This window comes from Anomaloglossus baeobatrachus, chromosome 2 (genome assembly GCF_048569485.1).
Source record: "Anomaloglossus baeobatrachus isolate aAnoBae1 chromosome 2, aAnoBae1.hap1, whole genome shotgun sequence".
NCBI lineage: Eukaryota > Metazoa > Chordata > Amphibia > Anura > Aromobatidae > Anomaloglossus > Anomaloglossus baeobatrachus.
The window spans coordinates 341,655,506-341,675,500 of record NC_134354.1 but is presented as its reverse complement, the minus strand read 5'-3'; the positions used below and the strand labels follow the sequence as shown (position 1 = coordinate 341,675,500).

The following is a 19,995-nucleotide window of genomic DNA, read 5'->3' as shown; positions in this document are numbered from 1 at the left end:
TGCCTGACTGACAGGCAGAGACAGTGGAAACCGAAACTAGGCCTCAGGCGAAGCCGGGGCCTAAAGTAAAACATGCGGCCGGCGTGCAGGCACCATCGGCGCGGTTCTCCAGTGAAAACTGGAGAACCGGCCGGAAACGTTAACACCAAACATAAAACACACTCCCCCAATAATAAACATAAAGGACCCCTGGAAAGACCACTTTCTGTGGTAATAACGTCTCATATACTTAGCTTGTGAGACGCAGGTTGCCAGGTTCCTGGGGGGGCGATAGCTCCGTCCAGCAGGATCCTGCAAAAGGGCTGCGGATGGAGACCGGTCTCCTGCAAAGCAGTGAGAACCGTGTTGGCTCCCACTTCAAGCCAGAGCCCCAGCATGGGATGGTGAAGGAGCGCGGCATGAGAAGGCTCCAACCTTGGAAAATCAACCTTAACAGCACCGCCGACACAGTGGGGTGAGAAGGGACATGCCGGGAATCCAGCTGGACCCGCTTTTCTTCCAAATCTTTGATCCAGAAGGAAAAATCAAAAATCAAAATCAGAGAATGCATGTGTGTGTGATCCTCCTGAAACACAAAGCATTGAAACTGGCTAGGACTGGCTAGCAGGGGGTGTATATGCTAGGAGGGAGGAGCTACACGTTTTGAGTGTAGTAACTTTGTGTATCCTCCGGGGGCAGTAGCTATACACCCATGGTCTGGGTCTCCCATAGGAACGATGAAGAAATATTGACTTGCTGCATTAACTCATTCTGTCAATATAACCTTTTGGTACTCATAATATGATTGCAATTATATTTCTGTATGTGATGTAAACATCAGACAAACAATTAAAAACCAGAGGGCAACAGATCATTCTCATTTTTCTGTATCTGGAGCTGTGTGAAGGCTTCTTTGTGACCCGAGATGCCATTTTCACAAATACCACTTTAGGGTAGATGAAGGGAATTTTGTTACTTACCGTAAATTCCTTTTCTTCTAGCTCTTATTGGGAGACCCAGACGATTGGGGTATAGCTACTGCCCTCTGGAGGCCACACAAAGCACTACATTAAAAGTGCAAGGCCCCTCCCCCTCTGGCTATACCCCCCCGTGGTATCACGGGTTCTCCAGTTTTAGTGCCAAAGCAAGAAGGAGGAAGCCAATAACTGGTTTAAACAAATTAACTCCGAATAACATCGGAGAACTGAAAAACCGTTCAACATGAACAACATGTGTACCCGCAAACAACAAAAAAACATCCCGAAGGACAACAGGGCGGGTGCTGGGTCTCCCAATAAGAGCTAGAAGAAAAGGAATTTACGGTAAGTAACAAAATTCCCTTCTTCTTCAGCGCTCTATTGGGAGACCCAGACGATTGGGACGTCCAAAAGCTGTCCCTGGGTGGGTAAATAAATACCTCATGTTAGAGCTGCAAAACAGCCCTCCCCTACGGGGGTGTCACTGCCGCCTGCAGGACTCTTCTACCTAAGCTGGCATCCGCCGAAGCATAGGTATGCACCTGATAATGCTTGGTGAAAGTGTGCAGACTGGACCAGGTAGCTGCCTGGCACACCTGTTGAGCCGAAGCCTGGTGACGTAATGCCCAGGACGCACCCACGGCTCTGGTGGAGTGGGCTTTTAGCCCCGAAGGAACCGGAAGCCCCGCAGAACGGTAGGCCTCTAGAATTGGTTCTTTGATCCATCGAGCCAGGGTGGCTTTAGAAGCCTGCAACCCCTTGCGCGGACCAGCGACAAGGACGAAAAGTGCATCGGCACGGCGTATGGGCGCCGTGCGGGAAATGTAGATTCTGAGTGCTCTCACCAGATCTAGCAAACGTAAGGCCTTTTCATACCGGTGAACCGGATGAGGGCAAAAAGAAGGCAAGGAAATATCCTGATTAAGATGAAAAGAGGATACGACCTTAGGGAGAAACTCCGGAATGGGGCGCAGCACAACCTTGTCCTGGTGGAACACCAGGAAGGGAGCCTTAGATGACAGAGCTGCCAGCTCAGACACTCGCCGAAGCGATGTGATTGCAACAAGAAACGCCACTTTCTGCGACAGCCGAGAAAAGGAAACTTCCTTCAGAGGCTCGAAGGGCGGCTTCTGGAGAGCAACTAGTACCCTGTTCAGATCCCATGGATCTAACGGTCGCTTGTACGGGGGCACAATATGACAGACCCCCTGCAGGAACGTGCGCACCTTAGGAAGACGTGCTAGACGCTTCTGAAAAAACACGGATAGTGCCGACACTTGCCCTTTAAGGGAACTGAGCGACAAGCCCTTTTCTAACCCCGATTGCAGGAAGGAAAGAAACTTGGGCAATGCAAATGGCCAGGGAGACACTCCCTGAGCAGAGCACCAGGACAAGAAAATCTTCCACGTTCTGTGGTAGATCTTAGCCGAATTCGACTTTCTAGCTTGTCTCATTGTGGCAATGACTCCCTGAGATAATCCAGCAGATGCTAGGATCCAGGACTCAATGGCCACACAGTCAGGTTCAGGGCCGCAGAATTCTGATGGAAAAACGGCCCTTGGGACAGTAAGTCTGGTCGGTCTGGCAGTGACCACGGTCGACCGATCGTGAGATGCCACAGATCCGGATACCACGACCTCCTCGGCCAGTCTGGAGCGACGAGTATGACGCGGCTGCACTCGGATCTGATCTTGCGTAGCACTCTGGGCAAGAGCGCCAGAGGCGGAAACACGTATGGGAGCTGAAACTGCGACCAATCTTGAACCAAGGCGTCTGCCGCCAGAGCTCTTTGATCGCGCGACCTCGCCATGAATGCCGGGACCTTGTTGTTGTGCCGGGATGCCATTAGGTCGACGTCCGGCACTCCCCAGCGGCGACAGATTTCCTGAAACACGTCCGGGTGAAGGGACCATTCCCCTGCGTCCATGCCCTGGCGACTGAGGAAGTCTGCTTCCCAGTTTTCTACGCCTGGGATGTGAACCGCGGATATGGTGGATGCTCTGTCCTCCACCCACATTAGAATGCGCCGGACTTCTTGGAAGGCTTGCCGACTGCGCGTCCCTCCTTGGTGGTTGATGTATGCCACCGCTGTGGAGTTGTCCGATTGGATTCGGATCTGCTTTCCTTCCAGCCACTGTTGGAAGGCCAGTAGAGCAAGATACACTGCTCTGATCTCCAGAACATTGATCTGAAGGGTGGACTCCTGCGGAGTCCACGTCCCCTGAGCCCTGTGGTGGAGAAATACTGCTCCCCACCCTGACAGACTCGCATCTGTCGTGACTACTGCCCAGGATGGGGGCAGGAAGGATCTTCCCTGAGACAATGATGTGGGAAGGAGCCACCATTGTAGAGAGTCTTTGGCCGTCTGGGAAAGCGAGACTTTCCTGTCCAGGGACGTTGACTTCCCGTCCCATTGGCGGAGAATGTCCCATTGAAGTGGGCGCAGATGAAACTGCGCAAATGGAACTGCTTCCATGGCTGCCACCATCTTCCCTAGGAAATGCATGAGGCGCCGCAAGGGATGCAACTGGCCCTGCAGGAGAGATTGCACCCCTGTCTGTAGTGACCGCTGCTTGTCCAGCGGAAGCTTCACTATCGCTGCTAGAGTATGAAACTCCATGCCAAGATACGTTAGTGACTGAGTCGGTGATAGGATCGACTTTGGAAAGTTGATGATCCATCCGAAAGACTGTAGAGTCTCCAGCGTAGCATTCAGGCTGAGTTGGCATGCCTCCTGAGAGGGAGCTTTGACCAATAAGTCGTCTAGGTAAGGAATCACCGAGTGACCCTGAGAGTGCAAGACTGCTACCACCGCCGCCATGACCTTGGTGAAGACCCGTGGGGCTGTCGCCAGACCAAATGGAAGAGCTACGAACTGAAAATGGTCGTCTCCTATCACAAAACGTAGAAAACGTTGATGTTCTGTAGCAATTGGCACGTGGAGATAAGCATCCTTGATGTCTATTGAGGCAAGGAAGTCTCCTCTGGACATTGAGGCAATGACAGAGCGGAGGGTTTCCATCCGGAACCTCCTGGCGTGCACATGTTTGTTGAGCCGTTTTAGGTCCAGAACAGGACGGAACGAGCCGTCCTTTTTTGGAACCACAAAGAGATTGGAGTAAAACCCTTGCCCTTGTTCCTGAGGAGGGACTGGGATAACCACTCCTTCCGCTTTTAGGGAATCCACCGCCTGCAGCAGAGCATCTGCTCGGTCTGGCCGTGGGGAGGTTCTGAAGAACCGAGCTGGAGGACGAGAATTGAACTCGATTCTGTACCCGCGAGACAAAATGTCCGTCACCCACCGGTCTTTGACCTGTGACATCCAAATGCCGGAAAAGCGGGAGAGCCTGCCCCCGACCGGCGATGCGGAGGGGGGGGGCTGGAAGTCATGAGGTAGCCGCTTTGGAAGCGGTACCTCCATTTGCTTTCTTGGGGCGTGTGTGAGTCCGCCACGAATCTGAGTTTCTTTGCGTCCTCTGAGTCCCTTTGGACGAGGTAAATGGTGTCTTGCCCGAACCTCGAAAGGACTGAAACTTCTGCTGCCACTTTTTCTGCTGAGGTTTGGGTGTTCTGGGTTGTGGTAAAGAGGAGTCTTTACCCTTGGACTGTTTAATGATGTCAGCCAATGGCTCGCCAAACAGTCTCTCTCTAGACAAAGGCAAACTGGTTAAACATTTTTTGGAACCAGCATCTGCTTTCCAGTCCTTTAACCACAAGGCTCTGCGCAAAACTACCGAATTGGCGGACGCCATTGAGGTGCGACTGGTAGATTCTAGGACCGCATTGATAGCGTAAGACGCAAACGCCGACATCTGCGTGGTAAGGTGCGCCACTTGCGGCACTGCTGGATGCATGATAGCATCCACTTTTGCTAAGCCAGCTGAAATAGCCTGGAGTGCCCATACGGCTGCGAATGCCGGAGCAAACGACGCGCCTATAGCTTCATAGACAGATTTTAACCAAAGGTCCATCTGTCTGTCATTGGCATCTTTAAGTGAAGCGCCATCCTCCACTGCAACTATGGATCTAGCTGCAAGTTTGGAAATCGGGGGGTCTACCTTTGGACACTGTGTCCAGCGCTTGACCACCTCAGGGGGGAAAGGGAAACGCGTATCTTTAGATCGTTTAGAGAAACGCCTTTCTGGGTGAGCGTCGTGCTTCTGGATTGATTCTCTGAAGTCAGAGTGATCTAACAAAGCACTCAATTTACGCTTGGGATAAAGGAAACGAAACTTTTCCTGCTCCGCAGCCGCCTCTTCTGCTGAAGGGGCTGGGGGAGAAATATCCAACAGCCTATTGATGGCTGAGATAAGGTCGTCTACCATGGCATCCCCATCCGGGGTATCCAGGTTGAGAGGGGTTCCAGGAGTGGATTCCTGATCACTCTCATCCGACACATCACAGGGAGACTGATTGCGCTGAGACCCTGAGCAGTGTGAAGACGTCGAGGGTCTTTCCCAGCGAGCTCGCTTAGGGTGGCTGGGGCCATCATCTGAGTCATAATCCTCGGCCTGTGAAGCCGGGGACCCCCCTGTGGGCTGGATACATTCCAAGTAAGGGGGACCTGAGGACAGAGGCCTCGCCGTGCCCAGAGACTGAGCCCCATGCATAGATTGCAAGGTCTCAAGGATTTTTGCCATAGATACAGACATATTATCTGCAAAAACTGCAAAGTCCGTCCCTGTCACCGGGGCAGAACTTACAAGCGTCTCAGCCTGGGTCGCCACCTCTCCTGACTCCGGCTGGCGAAGCAGCACCGGGTCGGAGCATTGCACACAATGGGGGTCATCAGAGCCTGCTGGTAGATTAGCCCCACATGCAGCACACGCAGTATACACAGCCCTTTTTGCCTTGGCCGCCTTGCGTTTTGAGGATGACATGTTGCTGCTTCCACAGAGCGATCTGGGATATGCAGCCAGAAGCGCACCTCACAGTGCAAGAAATACAATATCTATATAACTGTATCCAGTACACTGATACACAGTGAGGCACTAGAGGGACCAGCACAGAAAAATCGCTTACCGCCCGCTTAAAAAGCGGGTGTGTGGTCGCCAGATAGCCCCTAGTCCAGGTCTCCCAGAGCCTTGCGTCCTTCCTCCAGCCAGGCATGCATGTAATGGCTGCCGGCGTCTCGAGAGAGGAAGGGGGGCGGGCCCTGGGCGTTCCTGGCCAAGAGCGGGAAGCCTGCTTCCCTCTGTGCATAGTGTGAGGGCTGGAGCATGTAAATCAGGCTCCAGCCCTCGTCGCTGCTTGCGAACAGCGTCTCTCCCCTACCCTGAATGACAGGGTGGGGGCGGGAACGAAACGGAGCTGCCGGCGTCCTAGGCCCAAAAAGCCGGGGACTAAAGTTATAACCGCCGCCGCCGTAAAAGCGCGGACGGCGGATCCCCGGCGCACCACAAGTCACAGCAGCGCCGCCCGGTCCAGAGGGGGTCGGCGCTGCGTTCCCAAACACAAACAATCCCCCAGTAATCTGTAGGGACACCAACTCCACGTTGCGGTCCCCGGCGCACTATAACACCCAGCCAGCCCGGAGTGTGTCTGTGCCTGCCGGGGACACAGAGTACCTGTAAGATGCAGGGCCCTGTCCCTGATCGTACTCCTGCTCCGTCTCCATCAGGTTCTAATGGGTCTGTGGATGGAGCCCGGCATCAGAGCTGAGAGGCCGGCAGGATCCCACTTCCACAGAGCCCTACAAGGGGATGTGGAAGGAAAACAGCATGTCAGGCTCCAGCCCTGTACCAGCAATAGGTACCTCAACCTTACAACACCATCCAGGGGTGAGAAGGGAGCATGCTGGGGACACTATATGTGTCCTCTTTTCTTCCATCCGAAACAGTCAGCAGCTACTGCTGACTAAAATCTGTGGAGCTATGCATGGAATGTCTGACCTCCTTCGCACACAAAGCTAAAACTGGAGAACCCGTGATACCACGGGGGGGTATAGCCAGAGGGGGAGGGGCCTTGCACTTTTAATGTAGTGCTTTGTGTGGCCTCCAGAGGGCAGTAGCTATACCCCAATCGTCTGGGTCTCCCAATAGAGCGCTGAAGAAACGATGTTTTGATCGCCTTTTCTTGCAATACTGCGGAGGCCAAAATAAGCGTAATTCTGGACTTTTGTTCCCAATATGCTGCTTACTGAACTAATTTTATTTTTTGATAGATCGGGCATTTCTGAACTCAGAGATACCAAATAGGTCTATTTTTATTTTTGTTTTACTTTTCAAATTGGACAAAAGGGGGCCAATTTGAACTTCTACAATGGGGGGGGAGGGGGTTGGGTGTTCATATAAAATTTTTATTCTTTCCCTTTTTATTGCATTTAGTAGGCCACTAAGGGGACTTGCAGCTGTGCTCGTCCGATCGCTTCTCCTATATAGAACATGGCATCAGCACTGCTCTGAAAAGCTGAAATCATGATCTATGAATGCCGGTTCGCAACGACATTTACAGCAGCATTGTTATGACAGACAATGCGGTCATGTGTTTGGGACCACAAACAAGTTTAATAAAAACTCGAGAAGCGAGGGGGGTAAAAGGGAACGGATGATGATGCCTGCCCTGAAGAGCAATAGCCTTGAAGAAGCCAAGAATGAAGGAAGGGGTTCTTTGGAGGTTGGGACGGAGGAAAGTAGAGTGTGGGAGGGTGGAAAATTTTATTTTGTAACCCTAGAAAACAACCCAGACCAAAGCACCATTGACTACTTAAAGGAGGAGGAGACCGACAAACTGAGTGAATTCCCAGGTGGGGACACCCAGTCATGCCAAATATGATCTGTAGGATCTGGACCTAGACTAGACGCTAGGAAGGGCCTGGCTTAAAGGAAGGTCTCCTTGCCTAGTGGACCGGAGATTTGCCCTAGTGATGATTGTTCACAACAAAAAAAGGACAAAACTAAAATTTTGTCTCTTGTGAGACAGGCGTTTGGGTCTCTGCTGTGGAAGCAAAGCCCTTTCCACCCCCCAAACCCCATCCTCTCCCAACCCCCTCCCTTTTCTCTGTACTTTCCACAACAGTGTGGAGTTGCTTCCTTGCCCATGCTGCCCCAAGAGTGGACATGCTACTTTTTTTTTACCACTTCAGTTTCCAAACTCAGTCAACAGAATTCACAAATAACTGGACAAGCGCATAAGAATGTCATTGTTACATTGCTGTGCACCACGTTCATTTTGGCCAGAAAAACATGTGCACATTTCCTTATAGTCTACCCAGAAACCGCACATCCCCCAAACAACACATAAATTCCAGCATACAAACCTTTCATGCATTTCTTTGGCTTCTCTCTCTTTCCTTTTAATTTCAAGCTCTGCAAAAAGCTTCATGGTTTGCTTGTATACAGCCTGTCTAAACTGAAAGAAAAAAAGCCCTTATTCACCAATACTGCTTTGCTTACCATAGGTCACATACCTATGTGTAGCTTGATTTATTCCTAAAAAGCCTTCCTCTGCTGCAACTTACATTTTCAGGATCATCTTCTTCAACATCTAAGGGCTTTCCTTCTTTTTTTAATAGTTTCTTTTTTTCTTTTACCTAAAAAAAAAAAAAAAATCCCCAAACAATTAAAATCACCAACAATAAATGGGAAAAATGGAAAAAAGGTATACCCTTTCTGTATAGCCACTTTTAAATGGAAAATTCCAGAGCATTAAATGACTTATCCCCCTCAATCAGCTCTGAGCTGCCACTCATTTACTCTACAGATATCAGGAGGGGAGGGGGGGGGGGGGGGGGGGGGAATTTTGTTACTTACCGTAAATTCTTTTTCTTATAGTTCCGTATTGGGAGACCCATACCATGGGTGTTTAGCTTCTGCCTCCGGAGGACACACAAAGTACTACACTAAAAAGTGTAGCTCCTCCCTCTGAGCTTATACAGCCCCTGGTAGCCAGTCCTAGCCAGTTTAGTGCAAAAGCTGAAGGAGAATAGCCACCCACAAGTAGAACCGAGTAAGGACCGGAACAACCGGAGAATCTGTCCACGACAACAGCCGGTGACAACACACGGAACAAGAAAATTGCCAACAGGCAACAGGGAGGGAGCTGGGTCTCCCAATACGGAACTATAAGAAAAAGAATTTACGGTAAGTAACAAAAATTCTCTCTCTTTATCGTTCCTTTGGGAGACCCATACCATGGGACGTTCCAAAGCTGTCCCTGGGTGGGAATAAACAGAAAAACTAAGAAGTAGGCGGAGCCTAACTTCACAAATGGGCGACAGCCGCCTGAAGGATGCGTCTGCCCAAGCTCGCATCTGCTGAAGCATGAGCATGCACTTGGTAGTGCTTCGAAAAGGTATGCAGGCTAGTCCAAGTGGCAGCCTGACAGACTTGTTGAGCCGTAGCCTGGTGCCTAAGAGCCCAAGAGGCACCGACAGCTCTGGTCGAGTGTGCTTTGATCCCCGGTGGGGGAGGCACCTGAGTACTCTGGTAGGCGTCTGAAATGGTCGATCTAATCCAACGGGCCAAGGTCGGCTTAGAAGCAGAGAGACCCTTGCGCCGCCCTGTGGTTAGCACAAAAAGAGAGGTGCACCGCCTAAGCGCAGCGGTGCGAGACACATAAATCCGGAGAGCACGTACCAGATCTAGAGTATGCAGCGCTTTCTCAAAGCGATGAACAGGGGCCGGACAGAAGGAAGGCAAGGAAATATCCTGGTTAAGGTGGAAGGGAGAGACCACCTTAGGAAGAATGTCCGGGGTCGGACGGAAAACTACCTTGTCTTGGTGAAAAAACAAAAAAGGTGACTCCGAGGAGAGCGCAGCCAAATCAGAGACTCTCCTGAGAGAAGTTATGGCAACTAGAAAGGCCACCTTTTGAGAAAGACGATACAAAAACCTCCCTTAGGGTCTCGAAAGGGGGTTTCTGCAATACCGTGAGGACCAAGTTAAGGTCCCAGGGATCCAAGGGCCGCCGATACGGCGGAATGATGTGAGACGCACCTTGCATGAAGGTGCGGACCTGAGCCAGCCGGGCGAGACGCCGCTGGAACAGCACTGATAGAGCTGAGACTTGTCCCTTGAGAGAGTTGAGGGACAGTCCTAGCTGCAGACCGGACTGTAAAAAAGACAGAAGGGTCGGCAACAAGAATGGCCAAGGAGGATGGCCGGAAGAGCGACACCAGGACAGGAAAATTTTCCAAGTCCTGTGATAGATCTTGACGGAGGAAGACTTACGGGCCCGAGTCATAGTGGAGATGACTTCAGGAGGAATACCAGAAGCCGTCAAAATCCAGGACTCAAGAGCCACGCCGTCAATTTGAGAGCCGCAGAATTCGGGCGGAAAAACGGACCTTGCGAGAGCAGGTCTGGACGGTCCGGAAGATGCCACGGCATCTCCACGGACAGTTGGAGCAGGTCCGGATACCAAGCTCGCCTGGGCCACTCCGGTGCAATGAGGATGACTCGACGGCCCTCCATTCTGATCTTGCGCAGGACTCTGGGCAAGAGAGCTAGAGGGGGAAACACGTAGACAGACTAAACTGGGACCAGTCTTGAACCAGAGCGTCCGCGGCGAAGGCCTGAGGATCGTGGGAGCGAGTCACATAAACCGGAACCTTGTTGTTGTGACGGGATGCCATTAGGTCCACGTCCGGAGTGCCCCACTTGCGGCAAATTGACTGAAACACTGCCGGGTGCAGGGACCACTCGCCACCGTCCACGGATTGACGGCTGAGATAATCTGCCTCCCAGTTTTCTACGCCAGGGATGTGGACTGCGGATATGGTGGACTTGGAGTCCTCCGCCCATTGAAGAATGCGTTGGACCTCCAACATTGCCAGGCGGCTGCGTGTCCCGCCTTGATGATTGATGTAGGCAACCGCTGTCGCGTTGTCTGACTGGACTCGAATATGCCTGCCCGCCAACAGGTGGTGAAAGGCTAGGAGAGCTAGAAGCACAGCTCTGGTTTCCAGCACATTGATTGAAAGGGCTGACTCGGACGGAGTCCAAGTGCCCTGTGCTCTGTGGTGGAGATGTACCGCTCCCCAGCCGGAAAGGCTGGCATCCGTGGTGAGAATCACCCAGGACGGAGTCAGGAAGGAGCGCCCTTGGGACAGGGAGAGGAGTCGAAGCCACCACTGAAGAGAGCTCCTGGTCCGTGGCGACAGAGCCACTAACCTCTGTAAGGAGGAAGGCCGCTTGTCCCAACAGCGGAGAATGTCCAGCTGCAGAGGACGCAGATGGAACTGGGCAAAGGGAACCGCCTCCATGGAGGCCACCATATGACCCAGCACCTGCATCAGGCGCCTGAGGGAATAACGGCGGGCCTCAGGAGAGCGTGCACCGCTAGCCGGAGAGACTGCTGTTTGATTAAGGGCAACTTCACAAGTGCCGGCAAAGTCTCGAACTGCATCCCTAGGTACGTGAGACTCTGGGTCGGAGTCAGAGTGGACTTGGGAAGATTGACAAGCCACCCGAATTGGGCTAGGGTGGCGAGAGTGAGCGAAACACTCCGCTGACAGTCTGCGCTGGATGGACCCTTGACCAAAAGGTCGTCCAGATAAGGAAGCACTGCTAACCCCTGGAGGTGCAGGACCGCAATCACTGCCACCATGACCTTGGTGAATACCCGAGGGGCTGTGGCTAACCCGAAGGGGAGAGCCACGAATTGGAAATGATCCTCTCCTATCGCAAAACGTAACCAACGCTGATGTGACACTGCGATTGGCACATGTAGATAGGCATCTCTGATGTCGATGGACGCCAGGAACTCCCCTTGGGTCATAGAGGCAATGACTGATCGCAGAGACTCCATGCGAAAATGCCGCACCCGCACATGCTTGTTGAGAAGCTTGAGATCCAGGATGGGCCGGAAGGTACCGTCCTTTTTTGGAACTAGGAAGAGATTTGAGTAAAAACCTCTGAACCGTTCCTGAGCGGGAACTGGGACAATCACTCAGTTTGCCTGCAAGGACGCCACGGCCTGCGAGAAGGCGGCAGCCTTGGAGCAGGGGGGAGTTGAGAAAAAAATCTGTTTGGAGGGCTGGAAGAGAATTCTATCCTGTAGCCGTGAGATATGATGTGTCTCACCCACTGATCGGAGACTTGCTTTAACCAAGCGTCGCCAAAGTGAGAGAGCCTGCCACCGACTAAGGACGTGGCTGGAGCGGGCCGAGAGTCATGAGGAAGCTGCCTTAGTGGCAGAACCTCCTGCGGTCTTCTGCGGACGCGCTTTTGGGCGCCAGTTGGATTTCTGATCCTTGGCAGAGTTAGCGGACGAGGCGGAAGGCTTAGAGGATGACCAGTTGGAGGAACGAAAGGAACGAAACCTCGATTGATTCCTACCCTGGGCGGGTTTCCTGGTCTTGGTTTGTGGCATGGAAGTACTCTTCCCGCCTGTAGCTTCTTTAATGATTTCATCCAGCTGTTCACCAAACAGCCGTGAACCAGCAAAAGGTAGCCCAGCAAGAAACTTCTTGGAAGAAGCATCTGCCTTCCACTCTCGAAGCCACAAAATCCTGCGGATAATAAGAGAATTAGCTGAAGCCACCGCAGTGCGGTGAGCAGCCTCTAGCATGGCAGACATGGCATAAGATGAAAAGCCTGAAGCCTGAGCAGTTAAGGTAACCATCTCAGGCATAGATTCCTTGGTGAGGGAATGCATCTCCTCTAGAGAAGCAGAGATGGCTTTGAGAGCCCACACTGCTGCAAAAGTCGGGGAAAACGCGGCCCCCGCAGCTTCATACACAGATTTGGCCAGAAGGTCAATCTGACGGTCAGTGGAATCCTTAAGTGAGGTGCCGTCAGCCACCGACACAACGGTTCGGGCTGAGAGCCTAGACACCGGAGGGTCTACCTTTGGGGAGTGAGACCACTCCTTGACCACCTCAGGCGGAAATGGAAACCGGTCATCAGAACCACGCTTTGGAAAGCGTTTGTCAGGGCAGGCCCTGGGTTTGGTCACAGCGGTCTGAAAACTGGAGTGGTTAAAGAACACACTCTTCACTCTCTTAGGTGAGGTAAACTGATGTTTTTCTGCCAAAGAGAGTTGCTCCTCTGACACTGGCGGATTGAGATCCAGCACAGAATTAATAGAAGCAATCAAATCACTAAGATCTGAGTCACCCTCAGAGAAATCGATGGGATACATAGCCTCCGAGCCCCCAGTGAGGGCATCCTCCTCATCTTGAGAGTCAGCTCTTGAGACAGAGCCGTGGGATGGGGAGGGGGAGGAAACCCTGCGCCTTCTCTTAGAAGGACGGGGTCTGGGATCAGATGATGAATCCTCTGTGAGCTCTGATGGACGGAGGTCAGAGGATAGGAGTCCTCTGTCAAGAGTATTAGAGGCACCCTGTGAGGGGGGCTGATGCATATTCATCAAAGTCCTGGACAAAAGTCCCATGGACTCAGCAAATGACTGGGATATGGACCTAGAAAAGGACTCTACCCAGGCCGGGGGTTCAATCACAGGTGCAGCAGCAGCCTGAGAGACCACTGGGCCTTGCTCCTTGTGTGAGACATGCTGCTGGTATACAAAGGTCCACAACCGGAGACCGGCTGTGGCTTACCAGACCGCTGAGCGCGGTGTTGTGTGCCCTCCAGATCCCGAAGCCCGGTCCCCCAGTCGCAGCACCTCAGCAGAGATGCAGAATGCAGGATGTCCCAGAGCAGAGTGAACTCTGCCTGAGAAATGACTAGGGGGCGTTCCTATAAAAGAGCGGGAACTGGAGGGCTATAGAGACCTGCAAGGAAGGAGGGACGCCCCAGCAGTGGGGAGTGTCCCTCCCCTGTGTAGAACGGCCGCCGGGAGGAGCCGAACCTGTCCCTCTGCATGCGTGACATGCGAGGGCAGGAAAATGAAACTAGGCCTCCGGCGAAGCCGGGGCCTAAATTTAAGCGGCGAGGCCGACAAGCAGGCACCATTGGCGCGGTTCTCAGGCAAAAGCTAGAGAACCCGCCTGAAAAGTTAAAACTATCACATACAGCATACTCTCCCCTTACAATAAAGAACCGGGACCCCCAACATAAATGTCTCAGGTACTTAGCTGCTGAGACGCAGGGCCATGTCCCTGGGGATGAGTGCTCCGGTCCAACAGAATCCTCAAGGGGCTGTGGATGGAGACCGGACTCCTGCCAGGCATGGAGACCGTGCTGGATCCCACTTCAAGCCAGAGCCCAGAAGGGATGGTGAAGGAGCGCGGCATGTAAGGCTGCAGCCTTGTAAATCAACCTTAACAACACCGCCGACACAGTGGGGTGAGAAGGGACATGCCGGGAGTCCAGACATGGACACGCTTTTCTTCAAACTCTTTCCAAAAGTCAAACAAATCAGATGAGAATGCATGTGTGGATGTATGCCTCCTGACACAAAGCAATAAACTGGCTAGGACTGGCTACTAGGGGGTGTATAAGCTCAGAGGGAGGAGCTACACTTTTAAGTGTAGTACTTTGTGTGTCCTCCGGAGGCAGAAGCTAAACACCCATGGTATGGGTCTCCCAAAGGAACGATAAAGTAGATTTTAGGTACTCACCGTAAAATCTCTTTCTTGGAGCCTTCATTGGGGGACACAGGAAACCATGGGTGTATGCTGCTGGGACTAGGAGGTGACACTATGCAAATAAGAAAGATGGCTCCTCCCCCGCAGTATACACCCACTGACTGGAGCTGAGGAGATCAGTTTGTGTAAAAGCAGTACGAGGAGAAGCTTGAAATCTATAACATTCCGAATCCATTGAAGTCTTAGAAAAGGGCGGGTGCTGTGTCCCCCAATGAAGGCTCCAAGAAATAGATTTTACGGTGAGTACCCAAAATCTACTTTTCTCTATCGCTTCATTGGGGGACACAGGAAACCATGGGACGTCCTAAAGCAGTCCCTAAGGGTGGGAAGAGAAAAACCCAAAAACAGGGTTAGCAGAGACAAGGTTCTTTGACCGGAACCTGGTCCCAGACCCGGTAAGGAACCCCTATCCGGCCAGTGGCCGAAGTACAGGAGAAGAGTTAGAGTACTAGGGAGTACTGAGAACTAGTGTAAAATGCGTGTGCTGGGGGATAGGATGATCAGGGAGAAACTGCATCCTCTGAGGTCTGTACCTAAGAAAGCTAAGGATCTAAGGTGATTGACAGCAATAGGTCGGGCTAAAAGAGAAAGAACTCGACAGACCCTGGTACTACGCTTGAGAGTGTAAGAATGAGCGAAAGGCTAGGGCACCTGGTAGAGGTAGGAGCTAGAAAACGGAGGCCAAAGGAGCCTTGGCCCCTTATTGCCGCAGAATGACTAAAAGGGAAACCGACTGCCTAAAAGGTTGCAAGGGAGTCGGGATACTCGAGAAGCGTGCGAGGGAATTCCGCCATAGGGGAACGTGACGCGTTTGTTCCACAGTACCCGCCGAGGAAAGTGATCTGAGCCTAGTGGAAGAAACAGCCTGCGGACGGCTAAAATAATACGGGAGATAATTCTCCTGTGTATGGAAGGGGTTCAGAGAACCTGTGAGGCTCGGAGAAACATGACAGGGTTAGGGAGCCAAAGGAATTCCCAGGACCGATTACCACTGTGACGTGACAGACAGGAGAAGGGAATCCGAGTATCTACAATGACGTGACTGGGAAAAAACTCGAACTCTGTAGTCGGGTACTGGGTGATCATTGCAGTGAATTATGGGAAGGAGAACCCCCATGGGGGAAGGCTCCTGAGAATGACAAAGAGGCACAAGACCTGGGATATATGACCTGAAGTGGAAGAAGGAAGACCCTTTCGAGGGGGACGTCAAGAAAGGGCTCGAACTATGTCGTCGGCTTAAGCGCTAGTCGACCAGGGGAGGGACGCCTATTCCTGGAAGGTGGCAAGGAAAATAGGAGAGTGACGGGAGAATGAATAAAACATTCTCAATATTATTGTAAAATGCGTCATCCAGTCACAACTAGAAGTGAAGACGAGGGGAAGGAAAAGAACGAGAATATGAGTCTAAATGGTCTGGCAGGAACTCTGCTTAAAAAAGTGCAGGGATGCACAAGCGACTGAGACCAAGCGGTGGAAACCAGGCGTGGAATCTGGTATGGCGGAGACTACGGAAAGATCTAGCATATCTCCAAGAGCCATCTAGAATGGCTACGAGGGAAGGGAGGCAGACCTGGGACAGAAGAAAAGAAGACCCCTCTTGGCCTGAAACTGAAGCAGGTCATGTCTAGGTGTTGGCGAAGACTGGTAGATCAGACGGGGATCACTCGCTGTAGTGTTGAGTGTTCGGGTGGAAACCCCCAGTGGCCTGAGTAATCAGGGCTCCCTGGAGGATTCTGTTGTGGAAAAACAACAGAAGACAAACATTGGAACCTACGACCTGTCCGAAAGAGTGAACCCAATGAGTGGGCCATCAGGATACTAGAGGTCCCTTGGGGAGACTGGTCCTCCGTGGAATCGATGATTGGACGCTCCTGTGTCTGGTCTTTAACTTCATCTGTTGACTGAGAAGGGACTGAGGAATCTGAACTATCTGAAAAAGAGAGAATGTAAGTAACGACTTATGGCTTTAGACATGTACAGTGCCTGGCCTGAACCCTAGTGGCGGGCGCAGCCAAGGCTGGTCTAAGCCAAAAAATAGGCGGATACCAGAAGTACTATGAACCACCCGAGGGGGGTGGCAGGAAGTAAAAAACGGACCACATACTGGTTAGCAGACAGAGCTGTACCCTGCTTACCTCATTTGGGAACCAAAATGACTGCTGCTTCAAAAAAGCGACGGAGCCAACGTACGGACAAGAGAGAAGAAGCCTTACCTCGTGGTTACCTTACATGCATGTGCGAGGTAGGAGAAGGTCTCGAGTCACTGGGAAGCGACCAAAAGAGAGCTACTGCTGTGCCGCGTCATGGGGTCCGTGCTTGCTGCCGGGGGCGAAGTACACAACTCTCCAGTTAAATGTTCGCGTGTAGCCTTACCTCAAGGTTACTCCAGACGTATGGATGCAGATCACTGGGAAGTGAGTAAGAAGGGAATTTTGTTTACTTACCGTAAATTCCTTTTCTTCTAGCTCCAATTGGGAGACCCAGACAATTGGGTGTATAGCTTCTGCCTCCGGAGGCCACACAAAGTATTACACTTAAAAGTGTAAAGCCCCTCCCCTTCTGCCTATACACCCCCCGTGCCTCACGGGCTCCTCAGTTTTGGTGCAAAAGCAAGAAGGAGGAAAAATTATAAATTGGTTTAAAGTAAATTCAATCCGAAGAAATTTCGGAGAACTGAAACCATTCAACATGAACAACATGTGTACACAAAGAACAACAGCCCGAAGGGAACAGGGGCGGGTGCTGGGTCTCCCAATTGGAGCTAGAAGAAAAGGAATTTACGGTAAGTAAACAAAATTCCCTTCTTCTTTGTTGCTCCATTGGGAGACCCAGACAATTGGGACGTCCAAAAGCAGTCCCTGGGTGGGTAAAGTAAAACCTCGTAATAGAGCCGTAAAACGGCCCCTTCCTACAGGTGGGCAACCGCCGCCTGAAGGACTTGCCTACCTAGGCTGGCATCTGCCGAAGCATAGGTATGCACCTGATAGTGTTTCGTGAAAGTGTGCAGGCTCGACCAGGTAGCTGTCTGACACACCTGCTGAGCCGTAGCCTGGTGCCGCAAGGCCCAGGACGCACCCACGGCTCTTCTGCGAAAGGCGTGAGAGAGAAATATCCCTCATTGGCTCGAAAGGTGGTTTCTGAAGAGCCATCAGCACCCTGTTCAGATCCCAGGGTTCTAACGACCGCTTGTAAGGAGGGACTATGTGACAAACCCCCTGCAGGAACGTGCGTACCTGTGGAAGTCTGGCTAGGCGCTTCTGAAAGAACACAGAGAGCGCTGAGACTTGTCCCTTAAGGGAGCCGAGCGACAAACCTTTTTCCAATCCGGATTGAAGGAAGGAAAGAAAAGTGGGCAAGGCAAATGGCCAGGGAGAAAAACCCTGATCAGAGCACCAAGACAAGAATATCCTCCACGTCCTGTGGTAGATCTTAGCGGACGTTGGTTTCCTAGCCTGTCTCATAGTGGCAATGACCTCTTGAGATAACCCTGAAGACGCTAGGATCCAGGACTCAATGGCCACACAGTCAGGTTGAGGGCCGCAGAATTCAGATGGAAAAACGGTCCTTGAGACAGCAAGTCTGGTCGGTCTGGTAGTGCCCACGGTTGGCCAACCGTGAGATGCCACAGATCCGGGTACCACGACCTCCTCGGCCAGTCTGGAGCGACGAGGATGGCGCGGCGGCAGTCGGACCTGATCTTGCGTAACACTCTGGGCAACAGTGCCAGAGGAGGAAACACATAAGGGAGTTGAAACTGCGACCAATCCTGAACTAAGGCGTCTGCCGCCAGAGCTCTGTGATCTTGAGACCGTGCCATGAATGTCGGGACCTTGTTGTTGTGCCGAGACGCCATTAGGTCGACGTCCGGCATCCCCCAGCGGCAACAGATCTCCTGAAACACGCCCGGGTGAAGGGACCATTCCCCTGCGTCCATGCCCTGGCGACGGAGAAAGTCTGCTTCCCAGTTTTCTACGCCCGGGATGTGAACTGCGGATATGGTGGAGGCTGTGGCTTCCACCCATAGCAGAATCCGCTGGACATCCTGGAAGGCTTGCCGACTGCGTGTTCCGCCTTGGTGGTTGATGTATGCCACCGCTGTGGAGTTGTCCGACTGAATTCGGATCTGCTTGCCTTCCAGCCACGGCTGGAACGCCTTTAGGGCAAGATACACTGCCCTTATCTCCAGAACATTGATCTGAAGGGAGGACTCTGGCTGAGTCCAAGTACCCTGAACCCTGTGGTGGAGAAAGACCGCTCCCCACCCTGACAGGCTCGCGTCCGTCGTGACCACAGCCCAGGATGGGGGCAGGAAGGATTTCCCCTTCGACAGAGAAGTGGGAAGAAGCCACCACTGAAGGGAAGCCTTGGCTGCCCGAGAAAGGGAGACGTTCCTGTCGAGGGACGTCGACTTCCTGTCCCATTTGCGGAGAATGTCCCATTGAAGTGGACGGAGATGAAACTGCGCAAAAGGAACTGCCTCCATTGCTGCTACCATCTTCCCTAGGAAGTGCATGAGGCGCCTCAAGGGGTGTGACTGGCCTTGAAGGAGAGATTGCACCCCTGTCTGTAGTGAACGCTGTTTGTCCAGCGGAAGCTTCACTATCGCTGAGAGAGTATGAAACTCCATGCCAAGATATGTCAGTGATTGGGCCGGTGTCAGATTTGACCTTGGAAAATTGATGATCCACCCGAAACTCTGGAGAGTCTCCAGAGCAATGTTCAGGCTGTGTTGGCATGCCACTTGAGAGGGTGCCTTGACAAGCAGATCGTCTAAGTAGGGGATCACAGAGTGTCCCTGAGAGTGCAGAACTGCTACTACTGTTGCCATGACCTTGGTGAAGACCCGTGGGGCTGTCGCCAGGCCGAAAGGCAGTGCCACGAACTGAAGGTGTTCGTCCCCTATGGCGAAACGCAGGAAGCGCTGATGCTCTGGAGCAATCGGTACGTGGAGATAAGCATCTTTGATGTCGATTGATGCTAGGAAATCTCCTTGGGACATTGAGGCGATGACGGAGCGGAGCGATTCCATCCGGAACCATCTGGTTTTTACGTGTTTGTTGAGCAGTTTTAGGTCCAGAACAGGACGGAAGGATCCGTCCTTTTTCGGCACCACGAACAAGTTGGAGTAAAAACCGTGACCCTGTTGCTGAAAAGGAACAGGGATCACCACTCCTTCTGCCTTCAGAGTGCACACCGCCTGAAGAAGAGCATCGGCTCGCTCGGGGGGGCGGAGATGTTCTGAAGAATCGAGTCGGAGGACGAGAGCTGAACTCTATCCTGTAACCGTGAGACAGAATGTCTCTCACCCAACGGTCTTTTACCTGTGGCAGCCAGGCGTCGCAAAAGCGGGAAAGCCTGCCACCGACCGAGGATGCGGTGTGAGGAGGCCGAAAGTCATGAGGAGGCCGCTTTGGGAGCGGTTCCTCCGGCGGTCTTTTTAGGACGTGACTTAGACCGCCATGAATCGGAGTTCCTCTGATCCTTCTGAGAATTGAGACCTGCCCGCGGACCGAAAGGACCGAAACCTCGATTGTACCTTCCGTGGTT

At 52.3% G+C, this 19,995-nt stretch overlaps 1 protein-coding gene across 1 annotated transcript in view; it reads right to left on the bottom strand.

Moving 5' to 3' along the window:
• Positions 1-19,995, bottom strand: part of DNAJC8 (DnaJ heat shock protein family (Hsp40) member C8) — a 151,252-nt gene that overhangs the window by 58,241 nt on the left and 73,016 nt on the right. The window contains exons 6-7 of the mRNA XM_075333955.1: positions 8,416-8,487; positions 8,215-8,306 (exon numbers count right to left, since the gene is read on the bottom strand). Coding sequence (XP_075190070.1) covers positions 8,215-8,306; positions 8,416-8,487 — 164 coding nt within the window. The remainder of the gene's footprint in view (positions 1-8,214; positions 8,307-8,415; positions 8,488-19,995) is intronic.